Consider the following 26169-nt stretch of genomic DNA (forward strand, 5'->3'; position numbering starts at 1 on the left):
TCTGATCAGCCTGCACTGGCTGCCCGTGAGTCCTATGCCTCAGCCAGATGCCCCCCCAGCAGTCAGGGGGGGGAAGGCTTTTTGTTATCCCTTTCCCACCTCACCAGAAGCCTGAACTCTTGCCAGTTTTTCAGTTATGAACACAAGCACTTCCCTTAGGGAGTAGATATAGTGCAACGTTTTCTTGCAGATCTCACTTGCATCCTTTAAAAAACAAGGTGGCTGACAGGCCAGATCTATGGCTTTCCCTTACAGAGCCCCACAGAATAGCACAGATTGCCTGCACTCAAGAGGACTGAAGATTCCCCAACTCCTGCCTGTCTCCTCACAGCATTCCAGCTGCAACAGTTCTTCAAAAGGCACAAATACTCCCCCCAAAACACACTCTTGACCCGGTGCAGAGTTGACTGTCTGAAAAGCATTTCCGAACTGTGGAGGATGCACACAGGTTCAAGAGGAAATACACTGTCCGTAATAGCATGGATGGGATTGGCACAAAAATGGGTATTACACCACCACTGTGATCTCTTCATATTTCCCTTGCTTGTGGACTGCACCACTTGAAGAGGCCAACTTTTAATTTCCTAACATTCTTCTGCAAGACCTCCAAATAATGAAAAAGTAAGCTTTGTAGACCAAAAACAAAATAAGGAATATCTTCAATAATGACTTCATTCCATTCAAACATCTGATATTAATAAACAACTCAATATTCAAGGCATTATTAAAATATTTAATTTTAAATTTGAAAGGAAAAAGGCAACTATTTGTAGAATATATCCCTTTATTATTTCATGACTCACAAAAAGGTTTAAGACACAGATCATCTGATTTATTTTCTACGTAATTTTCTCAGTTTTGGGGCATCCTTGCCTTGTGGCAGGCAGCCAACAAAATTACCTTTTCGTATGTACAGCAATTGCTTATGAAAATTTTTATGCTAATCTATTTAAAGTAGAAAAATAACATCCAAAGGGAAAATGTTAGCCATGAAACGTACAAAGTTAGGCAACAGAAACATGATGGCTTTGCAGAAGCATCAGATGTCAGAGATCAGCTCAGGACAGTTTTTGTTAGAAAGGCACTTTTTTGTTTTTCTCGCATTAAAACCGTGTTTTTCATCATGCTTCCATCATGTCACAATAATTAAAACAATAGTTAAAAAGGCAATGTAAATAAAGAAGAGAGTGAGTTAAAAAGACATAAATGCCAGGAATTAATGCAAATATTAAAAATAATTTTTTGGTCCTTTTATAAAATAGGCCACAGCGTTCAGGCAACAGTGATTCACTCCCTCCAATACTTATATTGGCCATTCCAGTGTGCAGATACATCTTGAGTTCATCAGTAGCTCCAAATATACATATACTTTTTGAAAGTTACCAGGGCTTCAGTTTGGCCATGCAGGTGTGTCCCAATACAATGGTTCTGGTAGCCAAGAAATCTATAATTCCGTATCCCTGTATCGAGCTGCTTGTCCATAGTATCCACGTTTAGAATTGTCCGCTAGCTGTCGTCGATAGTCCTCCTCTTCTGCATCGCTGCCGTAACTTCCTTGCTTATCTAGGTAAGGTCTACCTGCTGCTTTCTGTGGCTCTGGAGGTCTGGAACTAACATCAAAGCACATTATGTGAATTTAGATACAGCTGGTGCTCAGAAAGAGAGTGTCTCAAGCAGCTCTATAACCAGTTTAAAAGCAGTCTTATGACTACTTCCAAGGCTGTTTCAAGCTTTATCCCCACCATATAAAATGCTGGCATGGTGCTCTTCCACATGGTTGTGCTTTGCACAAATAACAGTTCTGTTTAAAAGTTCCCTACTGCAAAAATTGGAACCTGACCAGCAGGTGCCTGCCAGGGCCCCATTTACCTTTTGGCACATGAGGAGGAAAATTAAGAGTCAATCCAACATCCCATTGTGACAAAAAAAGGCCAACTGTTTACATTATTTGTTTTGTATCAGCAGTCCATTTGCTCATAAGTGGTTGACCATTCACTGCCATTTCACAGGACTCCTAAATCTACTCCTTGAGCTGAGCTGCTCCGTCCTGCCCAATGGAGCAGGCAGCCTTGCCCAGGACTGCTGCCACGGGGCAAACATGAATCCAGGCAGTTGCCCTGGACAACAGCTTGAAGCCATTACTACTTGCACAGGGAATAGCTTTTGGTTTGCAAACATTACATCAGTGTTAACTAAGAAACAATTCTTCAGCATTTCATACACTCCCACTCCTTTAGGTCTCTGCAAATATACAGCCCAATCCTATGCAGAAATAATGATCCACTGTGTTCAACAAAGCTTCCAGAGCAGTGTGCAAAGGACTGCCGTTGTGCATGTGTCAACTTGTACATTTCGGTTACTGTGAACAACAGTCAGTCCAGCCGTCCTCTTCTTTCTCTGTCATACTATCAGAATCTTTTTTCCTCTGGAGTTATCAGTATTAAAATTAGTTAAGGTAACATACTGTTGTGTTGTGTTACTTATTTAGTCCTTCCGTGTGCATGACATTTTACAGTGTTACACAGTTGTGGGAGAGCTGATAAGCCACCCTCTTTATTCCAGCTTTGCTGCAGCTTCCCTACATGGGACTGGGACTGGGTTAAGACCACACAACTGAGTGAGTAGGAGAAGCCTCACCACTGCATGGTTCCCGTCAGTGCATCCATGTCAAATGGCCTCCACCTTCCACCACCACCACTGTTCAGGTGAGCAGCAGTGACCCCAGTCTTGAGAGGGAGGCTCTGTGGCTCTGCTCTACCTCAAGCTCTGCTACTGGCCAAAGTGAACATTAATCAAAAGAGGGATGGCACGGTAATGGCAGTCGGGAGCTCTTTCGGCTAAAAGAGCCCCAGCGCTTTGAAGTAGGGGGAAGAGGGGGGGAAAAGATTTTAAAGCCTACAATCCCTGCAAGTCTGTGTTAAACAACAATTGGGCTCCTTCATTTTGCAGCAGACCTTCCAGGAGGAAACATTTAATCTCAATGGAAGAAGAAACATTTAATCTCCATTCCTACTGACTTTGTATCTTGTGGCTGCCCTGAAACATTCTAAACTGGGGAAAAAGTGTCTTCTTTCTTCAGAACTGATTTTAAATGTCAAAAAAATTTAAGAATTTTCTCAGCCTGTTTTTAATCATGGCTTTGAGAATCTATTATTGGAACATCAATGGTTTAAATTCACTTCAGAAAAGGAGACAGGTTTTTCATGTATTGGAAAAACAGAATTTGGATGCAATTTGTTTATAGGAAACCCATATCACAAGATTACATAGAAAAAATTTAATAAATAAAAGACTTGGACAAGAATTCATTTCCTCGGACAAAGTGAAAAAAAGAGGAGTGGTTTTTTATATAAAGGAAAAATGGAATCCAAAATTGATTTTTAAAGATGAGGAGGGAAGATACATAGCAGTGGAAATTATAGCACAAGGCGAAAAATATTTGTTACTAGGAATCTACGCACCTAATGATGACAAAGCAGAACTTGGAAACAAGTCTTTTGGAACACTTGGATTATAAATTAATTTTAATGGGAGACTTGAATGGAGTTGCATCTACTTTGATGGATAGGACTCAGAGACAAAAGAATTTGAATACTGGCAGATTACCTAAGACTTTGTTTTTATATAACTGACAAATTTGATTTGTCAGACATATGGAGAGTTAGAAATCTAACTGAAAAAGACTTCACTTTTTTCTCAGATGCAAACCAATCATTTTTGAGAATCGATCCAGAGACTTGGTTTCTAAAGTATTAAAAACGGAAATTTGCCCTAAAACTTGCTCCGATCATAATGCAGTTTTTATGGACCTGAAAATGTTTGTAGAGGGTTCCTTCAGATGGAGAATGAATGATGATTTGTTGAGAAGTACTTCAATTATGAATAAAGCCCCAAAACCCTAAAAGATTATTTTGAACTTAATATGAATCAGGGAACGGAAACTAGGGTTATTTGGGATGCCAGCAAAGCAGTGATGAGAGGATTTCTGATACAGCAAAATTCCATCAGGAGAAAGTCACAGAATGAGAGAAAAGATAAAATTATGGAGCAATTGAAAGCTAAAGAGAAGATGCTTAGAGGAAACCCAAAGAATCTGCAGATACAAAAAGAAATTAAGGCTTTACAGATTCAATATTCACAGTTAGTAAATCAAGAAATAGAATGGAAGATAAGAAGGATGAGACAAAGAAATTTGAATCTGCAAATAAATGTGGGAAATTATTAGCCTGGCAGTTAAACAAGAGACAAAAGCAAAGTACTATCACAAACATAGTAAAAGAAGGAAAATCTGTAGAGAATCCTGCAAGACATAAGAAAATGTTTTTACAAATACTACAAACAGCTGTATAAAAAACAAAGATTTGGCAAAAATTGAGCAATTTATCAAGATTAATGGTTTGCAGCAGATTCTGGATGATAAAAAGATCCTACTAAAAGGTTTAATTACAAGACAGGAAGTTGAACAGGCAATAAATTCAGTGCAACTTGGCAAGACACCAGGACCTGATGGTCTCTCAGCGAAATACTATAAGACATTGAAAGATTGGCTTATTCAACCACTGGTAGAAGTAACCAATTTAATTCTGCGAGGGGGCAAAGCACCTGAAACCTGGAAGGAAGTGTATATTACTCTGATTCCTAAACAGGGTCAAGATAGATCCAATGTTAAAAACCAATCTCCCTACTCAATGTGGATTATAAAATTTTTGCAAATATATTGGCTAACAGGCTAAAGAAGGTTTTATCTAAATATATCCACAAGGACCAGGCAGGATTTCTGCCTGGAAGACATATGAAAGACAATATTAGGAATGTTGCGGATATTTTGGAAAAATTAGAAGCAAGAAAGAGTTGTAAAGCAATGTTAATGTTAATTGACGCAGAGAAGGCCTTTGACAATGTATCTTGGAGATTTATGCTATATAATTTTGAGAGTATGGGGGTTGGTCAAGATTTTTAAAATGGTATTAAAGCGATCTATCAAGAACAAAAAGCTAATATTATTGTAAATAATGTGGTCTCGGAGGAAATTAGAATTGAGAAGGGAACCAGGCAAGGGTGCCCACTTTCCCCTCTGCTGTTTATTTCAGTCCTAGAGGTCTTGCTAAGTATGATTAGAAAAGATGAACAAATCAAAGGTATTACAGTAGGATCCAAACAATATAAATTAAAAGCCTTTGCTGACGATCTAGTACTGACATTACAAGATCCAGACTCCAGTGCAGTAAAAGCACTGGAGTTGATACAATAATATGGGCAGGTAGCAGGATTCAAGTTAAATAAGAGCAAAACCAAAGTGTTAGAGAAAAATCTGGACAATGAGGAAAGAAAAGTACTACAAGAAAAGACAGGCCTAGATTTTGTGAAAAAAGTTAAGTATCTGGGTGTGAATCTGTCTGGGAAAAATCTTAATTTATATAAAGATAACTATGAGAAACTATGGAATGAAGTTAATAGAGATTTAGAGATATGGTCAAATTTAAAATTGTCATTAATGGGCCGAATTTCAGTGGTTAAGATGAATGTATTGCCAAAGATGCTTTTTCTGTTTCAAGCCCTCCCAATTATTGACAATGTGAAATGTTTTAAAGAATGGCAGAAAGCTTTATCTAGATTTATCTGGAGGGGGACGGACGGACCCAGAATTAAATACAAACTACTTACAGACTCTAAGGAAAGAGGGGGATTCTCCCTGCCAGATCTAAAAATTTACTTTGAAGCAGCAGCTCTCTGCTGGATTAAAGAATGGATACAATTGGAAGATACTGATGTTTTAGACTTAGAGGGATTTGACAATGTATTTGGATGGCATGCATATTTATAGTATGATAAAGTAAGGGCCTATAATGCATTTAAAAATCATGTAATTAGGAAATCTCTATATAATGTATGGATAAAATATAAAGATCTCTTAGAAAGGAAGACACCCAGATGGCTTTCACCAATGGAGGCGAAGGCCCAGAAAAAGTTAAATATGGACATCAAGTGGTTGAGATACTCAGATTTGTTATTGGAGGATAAAGAAGGTTATAAACTAAAACCATTTGATCAAGTAAAAGCTAAGATAACTTGGTTACATTACCACCAGATTAATGAATTGTACAAAGTAGGCAAGAAAAATGGTTTTGCTTTGGAAAAATCTAAGTTGGAAATGGAGTTGTTGGATTCTAAAGTTAAAAATTTGTCTAAAATATATAATTTATTGTTGGAGTGGCATACAAAGGATGAACAAGTCAAATCAGTGATGATAGATTGGGCAAGAGATGTGGGACATAATTTAATGTTTGAGGACTGGGGAAAATTGTGGCAGAAAGGGGTCAAGTTCACTGCATGTTAAAGGAAAATACAATGAAAATAATGTACAGATGGTATTTGACTTCGGTAAAACTAGCGAAGATTTACCATAACAGTGATAATTTTTGTTGGAAATGTAAAGAAAAAGAGGGTACGTTTTATCATATGTGGTGGACCTGCCCCAAGGTGAAAGACTTCTGGGAAAAGATTTATAATGAATTGAAAAAAATGTTGAAATATACATTTACTAAGAAACCAGAGCCCTTTCTTGGAATAACAAGTTTGGACTTGCCCAAGAAAGATGTTAAATTATTTTTGTATGCCACAACTGCTGCTCGAATTTTATTAGCTAAGAACTGGAAAGCACAAGAAGTACCAACAGTGGAAGATTGGCAGATGAAGATAATGGACTTTTCGGAGCTGGCTGACCTGACTGGAAGAGTTCGTGATCAGAAAGAGGAGGAGTATCAGGAAGAATGGTTGAAGTTTAAAGACTATGTAGTTAAATATGTTAAGTTAACTTAATTGGAAATGTTTGCAAATACCAGATAGGCTTAGGAGTGAAATATGTAATGCGATGAAATAATATGTTTAATGCTAAATTGGAAAGAAAGAAAGAAAGAAAGATGTTAAGTGATTAAGTTAATTTTATAAGAATTTTGTTTTTGGAAAACCGTTAAAATGATATACACTGAAATTCAACCAAGGGGATACGTGGAAATTGCTTAACAATGTTAATAAGATTAATTTTAATAAGGTTAGGATTTATGTTTGTTTGTTTATTTGTGTGTTTATAAATTTTGTGGAAAATCAATAAAAAAATTGAAGAAGAAAAAAGAGTTTTGAGGAAGGATGGAGAGAAAGGGGTGGTGGCGACACCATGAACACGGGGGGAGTACTTCCATGTCTAGGGACCAGCAAAGGGGAATGGTGGAGCCAGTTAAGGAAGCAGAAGATCTTTGGTTGGCTAAGGGCAGGAGGTCACAGCCAAGAATATAAGAAGAAACAAGTTAAGATGGAGGAAGGGCTGTGGGCAGCTTTTAAAGTAAGGGCAAGTGGCTGGTGATGGATGCAGACAGGATTCCGTTCAGAACCACAATGAGCAATAGGAAAGAGGAGCAATTCTGGCACTGAGCAGTCTGAAAAGGAGGTAATAAACTTAGTTACTTGTAGATGTATATCAGTTATTATTTTTGGCAGCAAGTAAATTTTGCCAGCTTGTAGACCTCTATCATAACTGAATCCCTAACCCAAAGACACAAAGCCAGTAACATTCACAAATAATTCCATTATTTTATTGTAATCCACTTTGGGATTAGTAATGATGAAGAACAGGCTTGAGATATATTGAACATATACCTGAACATGCAACATTTTACCTGGCAGCCTGGGTCCAGTCTGGTTTTTGTGTCTTGATTGGGACAGCATAAATGTCTGGGTGTCTCTGAGCTATTTCCACCTGTAAAAGGAGAGTGTATGATCAAAACATTTTGAAGTTTCCCTTAATGGGTGACTAAACCCAGTGTAACTGTGACATGATAACAAGTTCCATTTCCCCAATTTACAGATTGTCACAGTATTCAAAAAGCATACAAAGCAGCAGAGAATAAAGCTATTAGTACACTGCTACTAGTACCTAAAACCTACTTGTTATTGGGAAAGATTAAAATAGTTCTCTCTTTACCAACGGAATCAGCCTAGCCTTCCCACAAGTGGCTGTGCTCTAGAGTTTGCCGCTGACAGAAGGAGAGGCCGTTTGCTCCAGTTCATCCTTCTCCTCAGCAATCTCCAGCTCCACACTCTTCTGGAGAGTCCTTCAACCCCATAGCAGATAGCAGATAGTCAAGGGGAATCAGCCAAAATCACCTCTATTACTCTTTCTGCAAATGGAACTGTGGCTTGTAGCCAACTAACTTCTTCTCAGAGTAAATGAATGAAGATAGCCATTTCTATTAATTTCAACAGGTCTACTCTGTGATGTACTAGCATTGGGTACAATCCTCTGCTCACAGGATCTCTAGATCTAATCAACTATTTTTATGATGTTTCAATAGTTTGAGTGGCAATAATTTCTAAAACAGACACAAATGCAAAAAATCAGTTTGTGGTTCACTTCATACCCTGGCATTTTGTGCTTCTTGTAGTTCTTGCATTCGTTGAAGTCTTGCTTTGTGGTCCATTTTCTCAAAAATTTTAACTTTCCCCAGCACAGATTTTGGTGTGTTCCCTGGTTCTTCTATCCCCTCCTCAGATTTCTCCTCCACTTCCGTTGATGGGACAGGTGGCTGAGAGGATTTCAATATGGGGCGCCCAAAAGTAGGTTTGATGGCTATTGGGGGAGGGGCCACTTTCATTGATACTCCATAAGTTTCACTGCTAGCAGCATTAGGGCTGCCTGTTCTGGCTTCGTAATTCTTAGGGATATCATAGGGATCTTCTCTGTTTTGCAGTTTACCCTGAAAGCATAAGGCAACAGCCAGTACAGCATTAGTATTTACATAGAAGTAGCAGTTTTGGTCTGGAAATGATCAGCCATGAGAAACTGGTTAATATAGTTTGTAAAGCCTAAACTGGTTACTGATATTTTGAGCTAAGGAAAAACAGGTAGTTGAGGCACCACACTGGGAAAAAGTTTAGCTAAGATGAAAATGTGGAGCTGTGAATCAAGCAGGGAATGTTGAGAGGCCTTCTGAGGAAAATGCTCTTAGTAAGTAACCCTTATTAGCAAATGCAACACTCGACCCCAGTTAGTTGTTCTCTTCCTCTCCAATTACCTTTGGGGGTTCAGGCTTGAATGCTGGAGGTGGGCTGGGATCCCTCAGAACTTCCCTGCTACCAGCTCTTCTCATTTGAGTTCTTGGTTCTGGGCTGGATTTCCTTAAACTCTATGGACAAGTAATAGTAGCTCATTATGCATACAGTCACGCAGTTCTTGACTTGTGGGAGGCATAGTTACAGTCTGCAACTGCTGGGAAAAGTGTTTTGTTTTCTGTTTTTTTCTTCCTTTAAATATAATTCACCAGCAGCACTACTCTTGTACAGTACAGCCATTTTACCACAAGGTAATTTGAAGCAGGGAACCCCCCCCCCTTTGTTAGAGCAATAAAACATCTTCCTTTCTACATAGGAGTGCACACAATAGACACCAACAACTCAAAATGCCACTGAATTTCCTAAAACAGCAGTCTTCTTCTGGATCTCTCACCTCCTCCTGCTGCTGCTGCACGGGCTCGGAGGACCGACTAATGGAGGAAACTCTGGGCTCGTTGATTGGCTCATCAAGCTCGTTGTCTGTGTAAGCCCCGCCTTCTCCATCGGTGTCTTCCATGTCACTGACCAGTCGGCTGTCACAGCTCAGATAGTCAGCGCCCATCGCAGTTAAGTATGACATACGGTCTTCCAGGTCATCATCCATTCCTTCCAGCTGTAAAGGGATTTTGTGAAGAGGTTATGCTCTCCTTGTCACATCAGGGCTCACATTATGTAACACAGTAAGACACAGTATAAAGTAGCTTCAATAGATGGGACTACCATGTACCATTAAAAGCAATGATAGCACTCCATTTTCACTACTAATAGCAACATGAGATACTGGAAGTTTTCATTAGGTTGCAATTCTCACTGGCAAAGTTTTTTGCCATTTCCCCCCAGTTAATAATAATAACAATAACAACAACAATAATAATTTTATTATTTATACCCTGCCCATCTGGCTGGGTTTCCCCAGCCACTCTGGACGGCTCCCAACAGAATATTAAAAACACGATAAAACATCGTGCAGAAGAGTCAATTGTGTAGAAGTGGGGAGATGCCTGTACTCTGCCTGCAATCTTGGTTGCAGTCTCCTTCTGAATTCCTGTTGCTGGGAGGTACAGGAGGGGAGAGGGCTGCTCAGGTCCTGCTTATGAGCTTCCGATGGGCATCTGATTGGCCATTGTGAGAACAAGATGCTGGCCTTACTCAAAAGGGCTGCTACATTCTTATGACCACCTACCTTTCCTTCGGAGACCCACACGGCTTCGCCTTGTTGTTGCTGAATAGTATCTTTTAGGCTGCCATACCAACCATCATTGGCTGAATTTAGATCAATAGTAGCTGCAGATATTTTTTTAAATAAAAAATGGTTATATTTTCAAAGCATTAGTCTCATACACGACACTATATTACTTCAGTCATTTTCAAAACAATGGAAACACTCCATATAACACTCCATAGTGTTAATGTTCTCCACTGATTATATAGTTATTCCAGACTCCCGAAGAAATCATTAATAAGCTTTGCTGCTGTTGCTTTTAACTGATGAGAATGCCAAGACTATTTTTTATTTTCCTATCACTTCAAACCATTGCTTCTTATCCTGATTTCAGAAGGAACTGTTTTTTTATAGCATCTTTAAAATATTTTGGAAACATGATTGTATATTCTGCTATCTACTGGAAAGATGGAACAACAGATTCTACCAGTTATGTATTTAATGTAGTGGGCAAGTTGAGAAGTTAAACTAAAAACCTTATTGTATGGATGCTTTAGCTGAGATCCTTGCATTGCAGGGGGTCCCTTCCATTATTCTGTGATGAAAGGAAGTACAGGAAAAAAGCAAGAAAGATATTTCATGCATTGGACTAAGTGACCAGCATATTTAAAAAGCATGGGTCACACACCATCCAATACATACCATATTTTTCGCTCTATAAGACGCACCAGACCACAAGACGCACCTAGTTTTTGGAGGAGGGAAAAAAATATTCTGAATCCCAGAAGCCAGAACAGCAAGAGGGATCGCTGCGCAGCAAAAGCAGCGCTCCCTCTTGCTGTTCTGGCTTCTGGGATAGCTGCGCAGCCTGCATTCGCTCCATAAGACGCACACACATTTCCCCTTACTTTTTAGGAGGGAAAAAGTGAGTCTTATAGAGCAAAAAATACAGTAATTCCTACTCGACCTCCATTGAAATAAGACTTGCTCCGTGCACTGAGAAGGGCTGTCATGTGAAATTCACTCTGCACCTAGAGATGCTTTCAAAGAAAACCAAACAAAGAAGCAAGCAACCTATTTCCACCTACCTGTGAAAAGATGCGAGCAGGTCCTCTTCAGCTTATTTGCTTGGTCATACAACTTTCGTGCGCTCTTGTTGGAGGTGGGAATTAGCCTTTGCCTCATGACTTTCACACCCTGCTTGCTATCTGGGTTGAAAAAAACTACAATTGGGAACCACTGGGTGTAGTTTAACAGATCCACGGCTTTTGGGGTCACATCCAATAGAGCATGTTTATCCTGTTAAAAGTGCAGCAATAGGAAGGTTACAGGTACAAAAAGGACAGCAAAATAACAGCATCCCCATCCCCAGTATCTCCTACTTGGCTTCCCAACGTGATAAAAAGCTAAGAGAAATGGCCCAGGGGTGGGTGGGGGGAGTGAATATGTGTACCTGCTCAATGATTTGCCTCACAGTATTCAAACGCACAACGCCGGTGGACTTTTCTGAGCCTGCATCTTTAGGCTCGGTTTCTGCAAGAATAATACAGCTATGTTGTCATGTCCTTAATAATGTTTCCGTGGATCACTAAATGCTGAAGGATTGTGTTAAGAGAGGAGCACTGAAAGACTTACTGGCAGCATGATACATCTCAGGCAAGTCATTGCAAAGTTTCTCCATTGCTACGTCTGCAATGGGACCAAAGATCACCACAGGGCGCCTAAAACCAGCTGAAAAAGGAAAGCTGCATATGACTGGTTTCTATTTTATAATGACCAAAACAAAAAACTGTTCCCTCTAAAATACAGAAATGAATATCCCCCAAATCATCCAATCATCATAATCATCTGTAAAATACGTGAGGACATTTTGTCCTCACAAAGGGAAAAGTTCCTCACAATTCAGACATACTTTCACTGGAAATTGGCAGAGGCCAACAAACAGCAGCTGACACACTTAGGAGACAATTACTTGCAGATACCCTTCACACAATATGGCTCTGTGAAACATCTCTCACATGAGTCAGTACAGCAAATGTTCTGTTCTAACACAGTCCAAAATAATTATTAACTCTACATCTTAGCAGCTATTGCTTCAGTGTGTTTGCTTTTGTTGAAACAATCCCTACATGTCTCTTAAATGTTATTTTAAAATAACATCTCCCTTAACACTTTTGTGCAGTCACAGGTGTGTCATGCTGAGATGCTAACTCACATTTAACCAGAATAAAGTTGGCACACTCCTTGCTAAGCTTTCCACAAGAGATATTGAAAAGAGGTCTCTTGAAAAGAGTTATTCAGATTTGAAGGGCATCATCACTATTTTGTTCCAACAAAGAACATTCAAAGCCTGTTTTTTTGAAAATACCTATTTATTATCCTAACATATACAATAATCCATGCTTATCTATGAGAATGGACTGTATTCTAGCCAATGCAATACTAGCATGACAGCAGATAAGCTACACTTAAGAGAAAAAATTAAGCATACATTTTCACAACACAGTTCAAGAAAAGGGGGCGCACAGCAGCACTGATGGAGAGAGTGTGACGCGTCAACAGTGTGACGCGGCAGCTAAAAAAGCCAATGCAATTCTGGGCTGCATCAATAGGAGTATAGCATCTAGATCAAGGGAAGTAATAGTGCCACTGTATTCTGCTCTGGTCAGACCTCACCTGGAGTACTGTGTCCAGTTCTGGGCACCACAGTTCAAGAAGGACACTGACAAACTGGAACGTGTCCAGAGGAGGGCAACCAAAATGGTCAAAGGCCTGGAAACGATGCCTTATGAGGAACGGCTAAGGGAGCTGGGCATGTTTAGCCTGGAGAAGAGGAGGTTAAGGGGTGATATGATAGCCATGTTCAAATATATAAAAGGATGTCACATAGAGGAGGGAGAAAGGTTGTTTTCTGCTGCTCCAGAGAAGCGGACACGGAGCAATGGATCCAAACTACAAGAAAGAAGATTCCACCTAAACATTAGGAAGAACTTCCTGACAGTAAGAGCTGTTTGACAGTGGAATTTGCTGCCAAGGAGTGTGGTGGAGTCTCCTTCTTTGGAGGTCTTTAAGCAGAGGCTTGACAACCATATGTCAGGAGTGCTCTGATGGTGTTTCCTGCTTGGCAGGGGGTTGGACTCGATGGCCCTTGTGGTCTCTTCCAACTCTATGATTCTATGATTCTATGAGTGCCTGGCCCTGAGTATTTACTAAGTGTATCTCCAAATGAGCCAGCCTAACTTGGAAAACTGACTCACACATTACAGTTATAACAGCAGCACAACAGAAGCTCAATTGTAATGTCTGAAATGCTTACATGTCTTTTTTTAACTTCTCAAAACATTATGAACACACTGTGCGTTAGTATAGTTTGTGTTTCCATATTTTGTACTGTGGACTATTCCATTATTTGGCAGCCCACAATATTCACAGGAGGGGCATGCAGAGGAACTGGTTACTGAAGGGGGGGGGAAACCCCTCATCTAAACAGATTTAATGTGATGTTTTGGACAGGCCACAACATGGTTGTGACCAGAGACAGACTTTACCACTTGCAGTTAGCCTAGAGATAAAGCCAGTTGGCTTGATTTGTTTAAGTTGCCAGAAAAAATCGCTGTAGCTGTCTTTTACAAATGAGGAAATGAGCTGTCAGTTTTCATATGCTGTCACTCACTCACCCTCCCGGAGCATGACTCGCTCATAGGCTGGAAATTTTGTGCTAACAGATGCAATTGCTGTCAAATCTTCACGGCTCTTCTTTAGATTCTTTTTCATTCCAGACCGTTGGCCACGCATCCGCCAGAAGTCTGCCCTGTCACTGGAGCCATCTCTCTGAGCATTTTGAACACTGGCCATCTGCTCAGCCCTGAAAAAGAAACAGCATTTAGTCCATTTGTAAAAGTCAGCAAGTCAACTTGTGTGCATTTCTGCAGGCAGAAAAGCATATCATAGACACAACTGATGCTATAAAATAGTACAGGACGGCCCCCATCACTATATTCCTATGTATGTACATGTATGTATAGGTAACATATCCAAGTCTTTGGCTGCTTCCCCTAATACCTCCTGACATCAGGAGCAGGGGCAGCAATGTGAGACAAAAGCCCCTTTACATGTTAGATGCATGAAGTACCGTAGGTCTTTGCCTCTAAATGTGTCGCTTTCCTCTTCTACATAAGAGTAAAACACAACCATTTATTTATATGAGACCAAATAAAGGGGTGTAACCCAAGGACACCACTGGGGAAGAGGATCCCAAGTGACCCTTGTAAATAAGAATTGAGTTCTGCATGTACTTATTTACATGCTCCATCTGTTTTTGATAACACTAGACAGAGCTGGAATAAACTACAAGAGAGAGTAACATCAATTAACATCATGATCTACAGGTTATTAAGATACCTGCTTTTGTTTGGAATCAGGCCCTTCTCCAGCTCGCTCTCAATCCGCACAGCCAGCCAGTGACCCAGTTTTCCATCGTACAGTGTATCGACCACTCGGAAGACCTCCCCTCTGGTGAAGGCTAAGCTTTGTGGCATTTCCTTTTCACATTCAAAATGTGTCCTTATGAAGAAAGAATCTCCTCTGCCGCAGGCCATTATATCTCTGTAAACTAGTGAGAAAGACCAGATCTAGTTCAATTATTTTTCTCAGTAGGTCTATAGCAGGGCTTTGGGGACTCTCTTAGAAGACTGCTGCAGTCAGCACAAAGAAACTACCGGACATTGTAGATTTGCAAATATTTTCCATAAGAATCTGCTGTGTGCAAATGACTGAAGAGCCATTAATACAGGTAATTTTGACTTAAAATCTGCATGGAAATGAGAAGCTTTAATTATTTCTACTAACCCACTTTCTCCAATAAGATGCAGTAAAATCTTTAAATATGAACAGAGCAAAATGCAGCAGCTGACTACTGCTATATTTGCTGTTCACCTACTACACTGAGACACAGCTTGAGCTATAGATAAAAGCAGGAAGTACATAAACAAAAATTACATGCCAGGTGCCTACCATCATATTTGCTCTGGGCCAGAATTGTCACAATATCTCCTTTCGGAATTTCCAACAGGTACAGAACAGCATCCTCTCGAATAATACCTCTGAAATCTTGAGTGTTTACCTGATACAAAACCACCAAACAGATTTTAAGAGAAGATTCCTTTGATACAGACCACCAAAGAGGAAGAAGCTGGTTTTGCCTTTGTGCAAAATATTACTTTTAGCCAACCAACTTTACACATTTCTGTGTTTAATGGATGGGTTATATTCACTGAGGGCAGGAACATGTCAATCTCCCTCTCTGAACTGACTCAGAACCAACCATTTTTCTACTAGCAAGTACAACCAACTTTTAACCACTATACTTCTCCTAAAAATAATGTTTTAGATGTGTAATTTGGGGTGATCAGACACCCTTATTTGTTTCAGAACAGTTTGCCTGTTACAAGAGCAAAGTGAATACTGCATTGGATGAGGCTAAAACCATTGGATTGTATCCAGAGTAGACCCAATGAATCAATAGACATGGCTAACTGGTTCATTTATTGCAATGGGTCTTCTTTGAGAAGGATTTCATGGGATACTTAACCATGGTCAGCAGCTGCATGCTTTAGAACAGAGGTCGGCAACCTAAGGCCCGTGGGCTGGTTCCGGCCCAAACGGGTTCTCAATCCGGCCCACGGACGGTCCAGAAATCGCTGCATGGTTCTGATTCATATTGTTCGGGCTGCGCCATTTTTTTCTCTCTCTCCCTGATGGCGGCGCCTCCTCCCTCCCTCCTCCTGGCTTCTCCCCCGCCCTGCGGAAGAAGGGGGCTAGCCTTTGATTGGTGCCAGCAGCATTGTTTCCTTCTCATCGGTTGCAGCTTCCTTTCCTCCTGCCTCCCTCCTTCTAGAGCCGAGGGGAAGGGGCCTGGGCTTTCTTTGTGCCAGCCTGATTTAAGGCAGCCCCTCTCCGGCTCTCCCCTGGCTCGCTGCTCCTTCTGCCACCGCAGAGTAGTTCTGTTCTGAGACACCCTCCCAGGGTTCCGGGGTGTATGAAGCCTTGGTTCACCCGTTTTTAACTCCACTACCGAATGCGTCTCCCCCTCCAGGACGGGAGAGAGGAGAACACGTGTCCTTCTGCAGAAGGAACTGCTCGCTGCAGGACACATGTTCTTCGCTTTCCCATCTTGGAGGGGGAGACACGTTCGGTAGCAGAGTTAAAAATGGGGAAACAAAGCTTCGCACACCCCAGAACCCTGGGAGGGTGCCTCAGAACGGAACAGATATGCTGTGGCACGGAACTGAGACCTTTGGAACTTTATTATTGTTTTTTGATGGAATCTTTGGATCCTGTAGTAACAAGAGAGTGTGCACGCGCGTGCGCGCTCTGGCCTGCGGCAAGTTTTGAGGGACAGTGATCTGGCCCTCTACTTTAAAAGGTTGCTGACCCCTGCTTTAGAATGCCTGAAGAAGATTTAAAGTTCTTTTAAAACAAGTGATGCCCAGGAGGCTGCTGGGAGGAACGTGAGCTCAGAAATCCATCAGTTCAGATCAGAAGGAATACAGTGGTACCTTGGGTTACAGACACTTCAGGTTACAGATGCTTCAGGTTACAGACTCTGCTAATCCAGAAATAGTACCTCGGGTTAAGAACTTTGCTTTAGGATGAGAACAGAAATCACGCGGCGGCAGCAGCAGGAGGCCCCAATAGCTAAAGTGGTATATCAGGTTAAGGACAGTTTCAGGTTAAGAATGGACCTCCGGAACAAATTAAGTTCTTAACCCAAGGTACCACTGTAGTACTATTCTGTACTGTAAGCCTTCACAAAGATTGGTGGAAAACACAATAGAATGATAACTAGGTAACAATTGCCTCAGCTGGGTTGTCAAGATGCTGCCAGAGGTTTTAACGTAACAAGTTGCTTCAGCAACTGTTTTTAAATTAAGAATCCCATCCAAGGTTTTGAAACAAACACATTTACTAAAATATTATTTTAAAAGAACTTTCATAGCTACTTATATTGAAATACAGCAATTTCTCCACTGAACCGTGCAAGAAAACAGCGCTATGCAGAACCATGTATACCTTAAGAATCTGGTCTCCCTCCTGTAGGCCTTCCTGCTCTGCAGAGGTACCTTCTTGAATTCCAGCAACAAATATTCCTACATCATTCCCACCTGCCAGCCTGATGCCCACGCTGTCACCTTTCTTGAACTTCACCATCTTTGTACCAGGACTTGAGAAAGAAAAGAAGAAGAAGAAGAGGAGTTTGGATTTGATATCCCGCCTTTCACTCCCTTTAAGGAGTCTCAAAGCGGCTCACATTCTCCTTTCCCTTCCTCCCCCACAACAAACACTCTGTGAGGTGAATGGGGCTGAGAGACTTCAGAGAAGTGTGACTAGCCCAAGGTCACCCAGCAGCTGCATGTGGAGGAGCGGAGACGCGAACCCGGTTCCCCAGATTACGAGACTACCGCTCTTAACCACTACACCACACTGGCTCTCTAAAAGGAGTTTTAGAGATGATTTGAGTCGTGTAAGAGCATTTCATGTGTAAGCACATGAAAGCTGAGGCAACGTAGTCCCCATGTGAAGACATCAGCATCGCAAACTTACACATTTAAAGCAGCCATGGGACTACAAAAGTACAGGGATTTCCACCACACTTATTTCATGTGCTGTATACTGAAACATAGTGGTAGGGGGAAGGTTGACATAAAACAGTGCACACCATGAGCTGGTAGTCAACTCTGTGGTCACCAATGGAAAAAAAGGCAGCCACAATAATGGGAACAACTCTGTCTCCCTGTGAACACAGTCCGTTGCATCCTAGCCTCGTTTTACACAATTGTGTATTCACAGGTGTGAGCGCTTGGTGGGACTGGACATTGTGAGCAGACACATGAGATCCCAGGCTGCAGTGACCTGTATCTACAGATCTGATCAGAAGCAGATGCCAAGAACTGACCGTCTACTGCAGTGCCGCTGCTGCATTTCTTAACATGGTTAGGAGACTAGAAGTGCCTCAGAGCCTCCTTCCAACTCAGGTGTGCAAATTCCTTTTTTATGTATCTCCCACTAAGAGATAATTATGATTCATATTACAGCTACTCCTGCAATTTAAACTACCATAGGGTTGGTACCAAACCACAATTTGCAACCCTCTTTGGAAGTTAATTTTGCAAATTGTGGCTTTGGCTAAACTATGATTACACCTAATTTTGATGTATACATGTAATGATGTTGGGAAATCTTAGCAAGTTAAAACTTTGGCTCATGAAAAAGAAGAGCATTATGGGAGAGCCAAATGCTGTAGAATCCTGGGAAAGTGTATCTGGTTCTTTAATTGCCGAATTCTTGTCTTCAGAAGTGTAAATTGGGTGTCTCCTTCCTCTGTAGGAAAGGGAGTTTCTAGTTGATTTGTTGTTCTTGACACCTGGGTGTTATCTGGCTAATTTACAACTCAAAGAATCTGGTCCGTGTTTGGGAATGATTTAATCTTCAAGGTCTTTTGATAAACAGGATTCAGCTGTCTCCTAACAAGCCTGAGCTATTGTTCCTCCATGTAACCATTGGCGAATTGCTAATTAATCTAAAGACCTGATTGGATTAAGTTTTGAATCCCCCTGGATTCAAGAGGGATAAAACCTTAGGAAACTAACTTGCAAAATGCAGACCTTTTTGCAGCCCATCTTGTCTAGCACACTTTGCCATGTGAGACCATCCTCATGCAAAGGGCCTGCCCTGATGCCGGGGTGTGAGTATGTTCTGTAGTTAGTGATACTAAATAATGTTTTAATTTTTTGTTTGGGATTTGTAAGAGATGTGCCAACTTTTATGTTCTGAATAATCTTTCTTTTTAATAAATTCTGGGAAAAGGACTTTTTCCTGCTTTTGTCTTTTGTGCCTTTCTGCCGGGGAAGCTGAACCAGTACCTGACCACTTAAGTCGCCTACCAGAGCCTGTTGGATTTCTGTCTGCCTCACGGTAAAGTGACACAGAGGGGGGCAGCCTGGTAAAGCTGAAGAGTAATCACCTTCCTTAGGTTACTTTTTGGGGGCTGTTCTGAGATAAGGAAGTGGTGGCAGCAAACTACTGTTCTGTTTTTTGTGTTCTGAAAAAGCTTTCGCGTGCCGGTCTCTCTTCCTGCCGGTCCTGCCGGATTTGGGGGACGGCTTGGAAGTGGAGAGGGCGCGTGAATGCTACAATACATATTTAAGGTATGAAAGTAATAGGTGAAATATAAAACACATACCCATATATTGCTAGGTCTTCAGGACTTGGCTGAAGGAACGTTCTTGGGGCTGGCTTGGGCTGAACAACTGTATGTACTAAAAAACAACATGATGCACACAGAATCATAGAACTAGCTTCCATTTTGTTTCTAAATAACACAAAAGACAGAAATGAGTAAAAAGAAGAACGTTTAGGGTATCTAAATCTTTTTATTTAGAAATAACTTTCACTTTCTTCCTATTAGTCTGTTTAAGATTGTAATCTATAGGCAGTCAGCACCAAAAGTATTCAATACCAAGAGACAGTTGAACTATAAATTCCAAGGTGATACTAAATATGGCTAAAAAATTATTTTCCAACTATGTAATCCCCTCAACTAGGATTCTCTTAAGTTGGTTTACCTGAATATCACAAATCAGATCTCAAAGGCCAACCAGCCTTTTCTGGTACAAGACTTTAAATGTCTCTATGTTTAATACATTCTGCCAATATTAATTCTATTATAACAGAGGAAGGAAAATATTTTTCTTTTTACATTTGCATTTATTTCACAAGCTCAGTTTGCTGTAGTGCCCCTCTTTTACGTTTACACGAAGTTTACCAGTAAAAAACAAAAAACGTGTGAAACGCATACAGTTTTATTGGGCTGCCTCCAATGTCTCAGCTTATTTTCTGTTTTAAAACAACAATTGCTAACAGACAAACTGAAAGATAATTTGGTATGCAGTTGGTGTGCTGAAAAAGACAAGCGGTCCTCTCTCCCGTCTATAAAAGTAGCTTAGGGGAAGGATTCTTAATGCACCAGAGTAGATTATTAGAAGGGAAAGCCTGGAGCAGCAGAAATGAAATGTACTTCCTAAAAATCATCTGCGTTAACAACTGATCAGGTTTTATATTTCTATGAATGAAGCAAGGCTGCTCCTCCTATTGAAATTAAAGCATTTCAAAGTCGAGAGAGAGTGAAACTGACCTGGAGGATCATCTTGGTACTTGGGTTCACTATTTGTCTCTGGGATTAAAGCAGCAGTGAGATCACCGGTTGATCTAAAAGGCGTAGGCGTTGCTCCCATTTTGGATAGTCTGCTGGCTGGATCTTCTTTTGCACTTAAAACAAAATCCACAAAGTTAATAGAAAAGTTGAGGATCTAGTAACCGTAACAGATGTAAGTGACACCACGTCCTTCCTACCTCTGTTTTTCCTTTAGCTTTTCGTTGGAAGAATGAGAATCTAAATCTGAATGCTGCAGCCTCCTATCTTCCTGAGGGGAGCAAGACCTGTTTGACTCTATTTCAGAAATATCTGTTGAGAGAGGAGAGCATAAATTTAGCTGCACAATAAACATTTGAACATCCTTGTTGGTTTTATTGACATTATACTGGAGTGCTCCTCCCCCTTCACATAGAAGAGAGAGCTTTGGCTTAGTTAAAGCAGGACCTGTGAACTTAAGGCAGCCCACAAGAGGTAGATGGGAGCATGAAAGGAACATGCAGGACCAATGCTCATGCCCAGTTACATAAACCATCATTAGGAAGCTGGGAAAGTTACATGCAAAGTGGCCTTCTAGCCACCAGATCCATGACCTCATGATCACTTCATATCTGGCACTGAATACAGTTTTTCCTTCCCAGGAAAAATGCCATGTAAGAAGTGACATATGTGGGCAGCCTGCACATGCTCAGAGGTAGTCTCTTTCCCAGCCAGCCTATGGATACAACAGAACAGCATGACCAATGAATGCAATGGAAGTGAAGAAACCTGGTATGAAAAACACATTCTGTGGCATATTCTTAGCTCATATTGGCCTTGGCTTGGGGCAAAGGAACTCACCCACATGCCTTGCCTTGACTCAAGAAATTTGGTCACACTTCAGACCAGTTACTGGTACAGATTTCCAAGTCTCAAAATCTGCACCACAAAAAACACACAAGCTTTTACACTTAGCAACTTTTGTTTTGTGTCTAATTGAGTACATTTCTGTGAGGGTATATTTTTATTTATTGTCACATACTGCAAATAAATACTTAAATAGGAAAGTGACTTTAGCTCCGCTTCTAAGCTCTCACCTTCTATTTCTGACTCGCTGTCATGCATGGAAGGAATGTTGATTAGGGTTTGTTTTCTGTCCCTTAGGACAACCAACTGGAGTTTTCCTCTTGATTTCTCAATCAATTTTCTGGCATCAAATAAAGACATATTCTCTGTCACTGTACCATTGATCTGGATGTGTGAGACAAACATATTTACTTACACTTTCAGCACAAACGGTTCTGATAGATCAGTTCAGAGCTGAATCTCCATTCACTAATTGCAAATGGACAGGAAAACTTGCAAAGTGTCCATCTCCCCAAAAACGTAAGAAATTAAGGGCCCTTAATACAAAAACATACTTTGAGAATGATGTCCCCTTCGTGCAAATTGCCATCCTTGGTTGCCAGCCCCGTGCTGGTCATTTCTTTGATGAAAATCTGACTTCCAAGTCGAAGGCCATATTCTGCAAGTGCAACAATAAGAGACAGTTTTGTAGCTTGACACATGAAACATGCTACATGCCACTGGTTTCCAATATATGCAAGTGGAGGGAGCCATCAATGGTATTTTGTCTTTCTCAGTGGATTGGAAGACAAAGGGGGACCTGAGCAATGCAGCTGTGGCACATCAGGGCAAATAGACTCTACTGGTCAGGTAGGGAGGGTCACCAAGATTTTACATATAGCTACTAATCTGGCTGACTGCCTGGGATGCAAAAATAAGGAAGTATCAAGTGCCAGGGCAAGGTACCATGCAGGGCTGGCAGGCAAGTTCAGCTTCATGGGTTCCTGATCTGACCGAGTTCCATGCTAGCTTGTGGGCTCCTAATGTTGAGAAAAAGAAGTGGATCAAATTGCTTGCCTTATATTCTGTAAACCAAGGTATACATTTAAATTTAAGGCCCATTTGGGTCCTTCTCAGTAGCTTTGACACTGTGGAGTGTGTACCATACGTTCCTCTAGGACGTTTACATGGCACTTTGTCCACAATATATTTGTAAGGTATCCTAAAATTTTTGTCTCGTTTAATTCTTTGTGCTTGTGTAAATTTCAGAAAACAATAAGGAAAAATAAAAACTGTGAGGTGCCAAGCAAACAGAGGTTTGCAATCAATGGGTTAAACGGCCAAGGGGAGAGGAGGTAAAAGCAAGGAGGAGGCATTCCTTTCAACCTCCCACCAAAAGATGCTGGGCACTTGCCTTCATTTGATCTGCTTTTTGTGAGGAGAACATTAACTGGCCCACTGGGGTCCTGATGTGCTCCATAGTCATACTGAGGCTGCAATTCAGGGGAAGGGCTGCGGGAATTAAGCCGGTCTCTGCTCCCGCTCTTGGCTTCCCTCTCACGAGGGGCTTCAAGACGGGTTCTCCAGTCGTAGTCTCGGGGCACACTCCGATCGCCACCATAGCGCCGGTCATATTCATCCTCTCTATCCACGCTCCTGCCTCTGCTTCGCGGTCTTTGGTATTCGTGGTCGAAGCTCCTCTCTCTGTCCATGCTCCGGCCGCGATTTTGATCGCGACTGTAGCTGCGCTCTCTGCTGTGCTGGCGCCCCCGGTCGCGGCCAGTCCTGTAGCCCCGGTCCAGGTGGTCTCCCCAGCTCTGGCTCCGGCCCCCATTCCCACTATACCAACTCCTTTCACTGTAGCCACTTCGAGTGCTTCTGCCATCAAACTCGGCACGACTATCCATAACTTCAAAGGCCCGGTAGTCATAGTCCAGAGAGGGGCTTCTTCTCACAGCTGGGACCTGCACTTGGCGAGGTCTTTTAACTATCTGTTTGCAAAAATGAGAACAATTTTGTATTTCCTTGTAAAAGCCACAATCATTTTACATTCAGCTGCAAAACAATTATCACTATGTTTATAAAACCCAACTTAGACGCAATGTAGCAGAGCACTTCAGCCAAGCTGGCATTCCATGCAGCTGTTCCACAGTTAAGATGCCAGCAGAATGCCCACCTAAACAGCAGGTCACTGGTGCAGAGAAAAGCCTGTGCACTCACTGAGCACCTTTAAACATGATAATCAGCTTCGCTGGTAAATGCTTTTTACAAGACATCAGCATCTCTACAGCAGGCCTGAGAAATCTCCTCCCTTCCACCCTTTCCATTTAAAATATTACAGTTTTTGTCTACCAAAGATAAGGTCTTTATACTTCAGACGTATTAATACTTATTTTAAGTGCAGAGTGGCATTAACTTCTTCTTAATGATAGAATGCAAATATTTCTGCAAATACTTGTTAACTTACAATGGTAGCCACTTTCCCACTTTTCCTTAACTGCTGCACAGCAAAAGAATGGGCCACATTTTCCATGGGTGTATTATTAACCATAACCACTCTATCGTTCTCTCTGCAAAACAGAAGCATGTTGTCAATTAGAAAATACTAACATTGATAAAAAGGGTGGGGTTTGTTTATTTATTGCCTTCATATCCCTCCTTTTTCTCCATGAACTCAAAGTGACTTACGTTATTCTCCCCCTCCTCATTTATTCCCCACAACAACCCTGTGAGGTAGGTTAGGCTGAGCGTGAGCAACTGGCCCCAGGTCACCCAGGGAGCTTTCTGGTTGAGTGGGGACTGGGGTCAGTCCAGCCCTACTGCAGGGGCAGAGATCTCCACATGCTCCCCCACCTCAATCCATTATGGGGAACTGGTTGCCTGCGTTTGCCTCCTCTGCCCCCACCCAGCCCCCTCTACTTAGCTCAGTCGAGAAATGGGGACACGGAAGCCATGAACAGGCCCCCCAGGCCTTTTCCTATGCTGCCATTCTTAGTTCCTGAGCACATAAGGGGAGAAGACGGATACAGCCTCATAGATAAAAATGACAGGATCAAATAATTACACAAATTTTGTGAAATCTATGCCTTCCCAATTATCGTATTTTTTGCTCTATGGGACGCACTTTCCCCCTCCTAAAAAGTAAGGGGAATTGTGTGTGCGTCTTATGGAGCGAATGCAGGCTGCGCGGCTAATCCAGAAGCCAAAACAGCTAGAGGGAGCACCCTTTAAAGAATTTTTTTCCCTTGCATTCCCCCTCTAAAAACTACATGCATCTTATGGTCAGGTGCGTCTTATGGAGTGAAAAAGACGGTATATTTGTGTTTTGCGAACAAATTATCAGAGCAAAGAGAGACAGGCGCTACTGCTACAAGCATGTTTACTTACTGAAGTAATCCATCTGCTGGGCCACCTGCAAGGACATCTGACACAACTATGGATGTTTCGCCATTTTCAAAATGAGGGTTGTCTCTGCCACCAGAAACTGCAATCCCAAACCCTCGCTTTGAGTCCTAAAGGGAAAAGAGGGAGGAAAAACGCTCTTTTTAAAAAAACAAAACAAAAAATAGAGCCACAATAGAATTTGAAATTGTTAGAATACCAAAATAGAGGCATAGTTAGACCAGTGATTCCCAAACTCCCACCACCGCCGACTTGACCTCTTGAAAATTGCTCAGGGACCTCTGGGAGAGAGGAATGGTGATTGGGCTGTCTTTCTGTTAGTTGCCACTGACAGAAGATAATTATGTAGTGATTGGTAATAGTCAGACAGATAGTCTGGCCATTAAATCACTCTGGAGACAAGGGTGACCTGGGAGTTAACCTCAAAATGCTTGGATCCAAGCTGCTTTTCTGCTGCCTGAGCCTCACAGCTTGGATGGGAGTCAGAACAAACTGGCAAGCTGAGGAGTAATGCCATCATGCCCAAACACCACGTAATCACCTTTTTAAACAAACAGTAAGTAAGGTAAAGAATCACACATTTCCTTTTCAAAACATCTCTGGGACAAGGAAACTGTAACGAGACACCCCCCCCCCCATCTACTGGGGAAAATCTACAATGCGAAAATCTGTAAGTACCACCTCCTGTTGTTGAGAAAACAGAAAGGAAACTAATTGTTAGAGTGTCTAAAGCAAAGTGAAAGGCCTGATTTATGGTGGACAAGGATTAAAATGGATGATAGGAATCAATATGTGAAAAATCTTTAATCCTTTTTCTGCTTCCTGTCACTAAAGGACTGGAAAAACTGAAAGTTAAGCAGCCGTCATGAGGAAGGTGCTTTGAGACACAGTTGCAGCTGCAGTTTTAAAGGGGAAAGTGGATTGAGGGGCTACTAATATGCAGAACATCAAAAGCATCCAGCATGGCAAAGGTATTGTTGGATCTCCCAGTGATGGTTGGTATTGTTCAACAGTTGATGGCTGAACAATAAAAAATGATTGGATCAATGTTTGAGCAAGAAAATGAGCCAGAGGGATCTGAAGTGGAAAATGGAAATGGGGAATATTCAGAGGCTTCAGAACAAATGGATAAAATGTTGGCAGGACTAGATCAAGAAATAATTAAATTGAAAGAAGCAGTTGCTGCTGCTGAAATGGAAATGACTTCCATACAAGAATTTGGAGAAGGAGAAGATAAAATCACAAATGGTGATACGGAGAATTATTTTGATATGGTGCTGATGGAGTTGAAAGCAAAAAAAACTTGGGGAAAACTTCAGTCCTGGCCTTTCTTTAGCTCTAGCAGAGAGAAAGTATTCTGCATACAATCTGGAGCAAATTCACAGAAGGATGCTATTAAAATTATGGTGCTGTCTCTGGAAAAAAGAAAAAGAAAATGGAAGGTCCTAGAGGAGATCGTAAACGC

At 41.4% G+C, this 26169-nt stretch overlaps 1 protein-coding gene across 12 annotated transcripts in view; it reads right to left on the minus strand.

Moving 5' to 3' along the window:
- Positions 1–766: 766 nt before the first annotated feature.
- Positions 767–26169, minus strand: part of TJP2 (tight junction protein 2) — an 82085-nt gene continuing 56682 nt past the window's right edge. For 6 of the 12 annotated variants that reach the window (XM_083576576.1, XM_083576577.1, XM_083576578.1 and 3 more), the window contains 21 exons: positions 24690–24814; positions 23770–23872; positions 22717–23293; positions 21878–21981; positions 21554–21707; positions 20678–20789; positions 20460–20593; positions 19509–19575; positions 17339–17489; positions 15281–15389; positions 14669–14879; positions 13945–14132; positions 11903–11998; positions 11721–11800; positions 11356–11566; positions 10289–10389; positions 9500–9718; positions 9069–9179; positions 8415–8750; positions 7674–7753; positions 767–1610 (listed from right to left, as the gene is read on the minus strand). In XM_083576576.1, the coding sequence (XP_083432702.1) occupies positions 1445–1610; positions 7674–7753; positions 8415–8750; positions 9069–9179; positions 9500–9718; positions 10289–10389; positions 11356–11566; positions 11721–11800; positions 11903–11998; positions 13945–14132; positions 14669–14879; positions 15281–15389; positions 17339–17489; positions 19509–19575; positions 20460–20593; positions 20678–20789; positions 21554–21707; positions 21878–21981; positions 22717–23293; positions 23770–23872; positions 24690–24814 (3435 nt within the window). In that variant the 3' untranslated portion in view covers positions 767–1444. The remainder of the gene's footprint in view (positions 1611–7673; positions 7754–8414; positions 8751–9068; positions 9180–9499; positions 9719–10288; positions 10390–11355; positions 11567–11720; positions 11801–11902; positions 11999–13944; positions 14133–14668; positions 14880–15280; positions 15390–17338; positions 17490–19508; positions 19576–20459; positions 20594–20677; positions 20790–21553; positions 21708–21877; positions 21982–22716; positions 23294–23769; positions 23873–24689; positions 24815–26169) is intronic. The other 6 variants (XM_083576572.1, XM_083576582.1, XM_083576573.1 and 3 more) reach the window with 1 other exon arrangement.

The sequence above is a fragment of the Podarcis filfolensis genome (assembly GCF_964270895.1).
Source record: "Podarcis filfolensis genome assembly, chromosome: 11".
Taxonomy (NCBI): Eukaryota; Metazoa; Chordata; class Lepidosauria; order Squamata; family Lacertidae; genus Podarcis; species Podarcis filfolensis.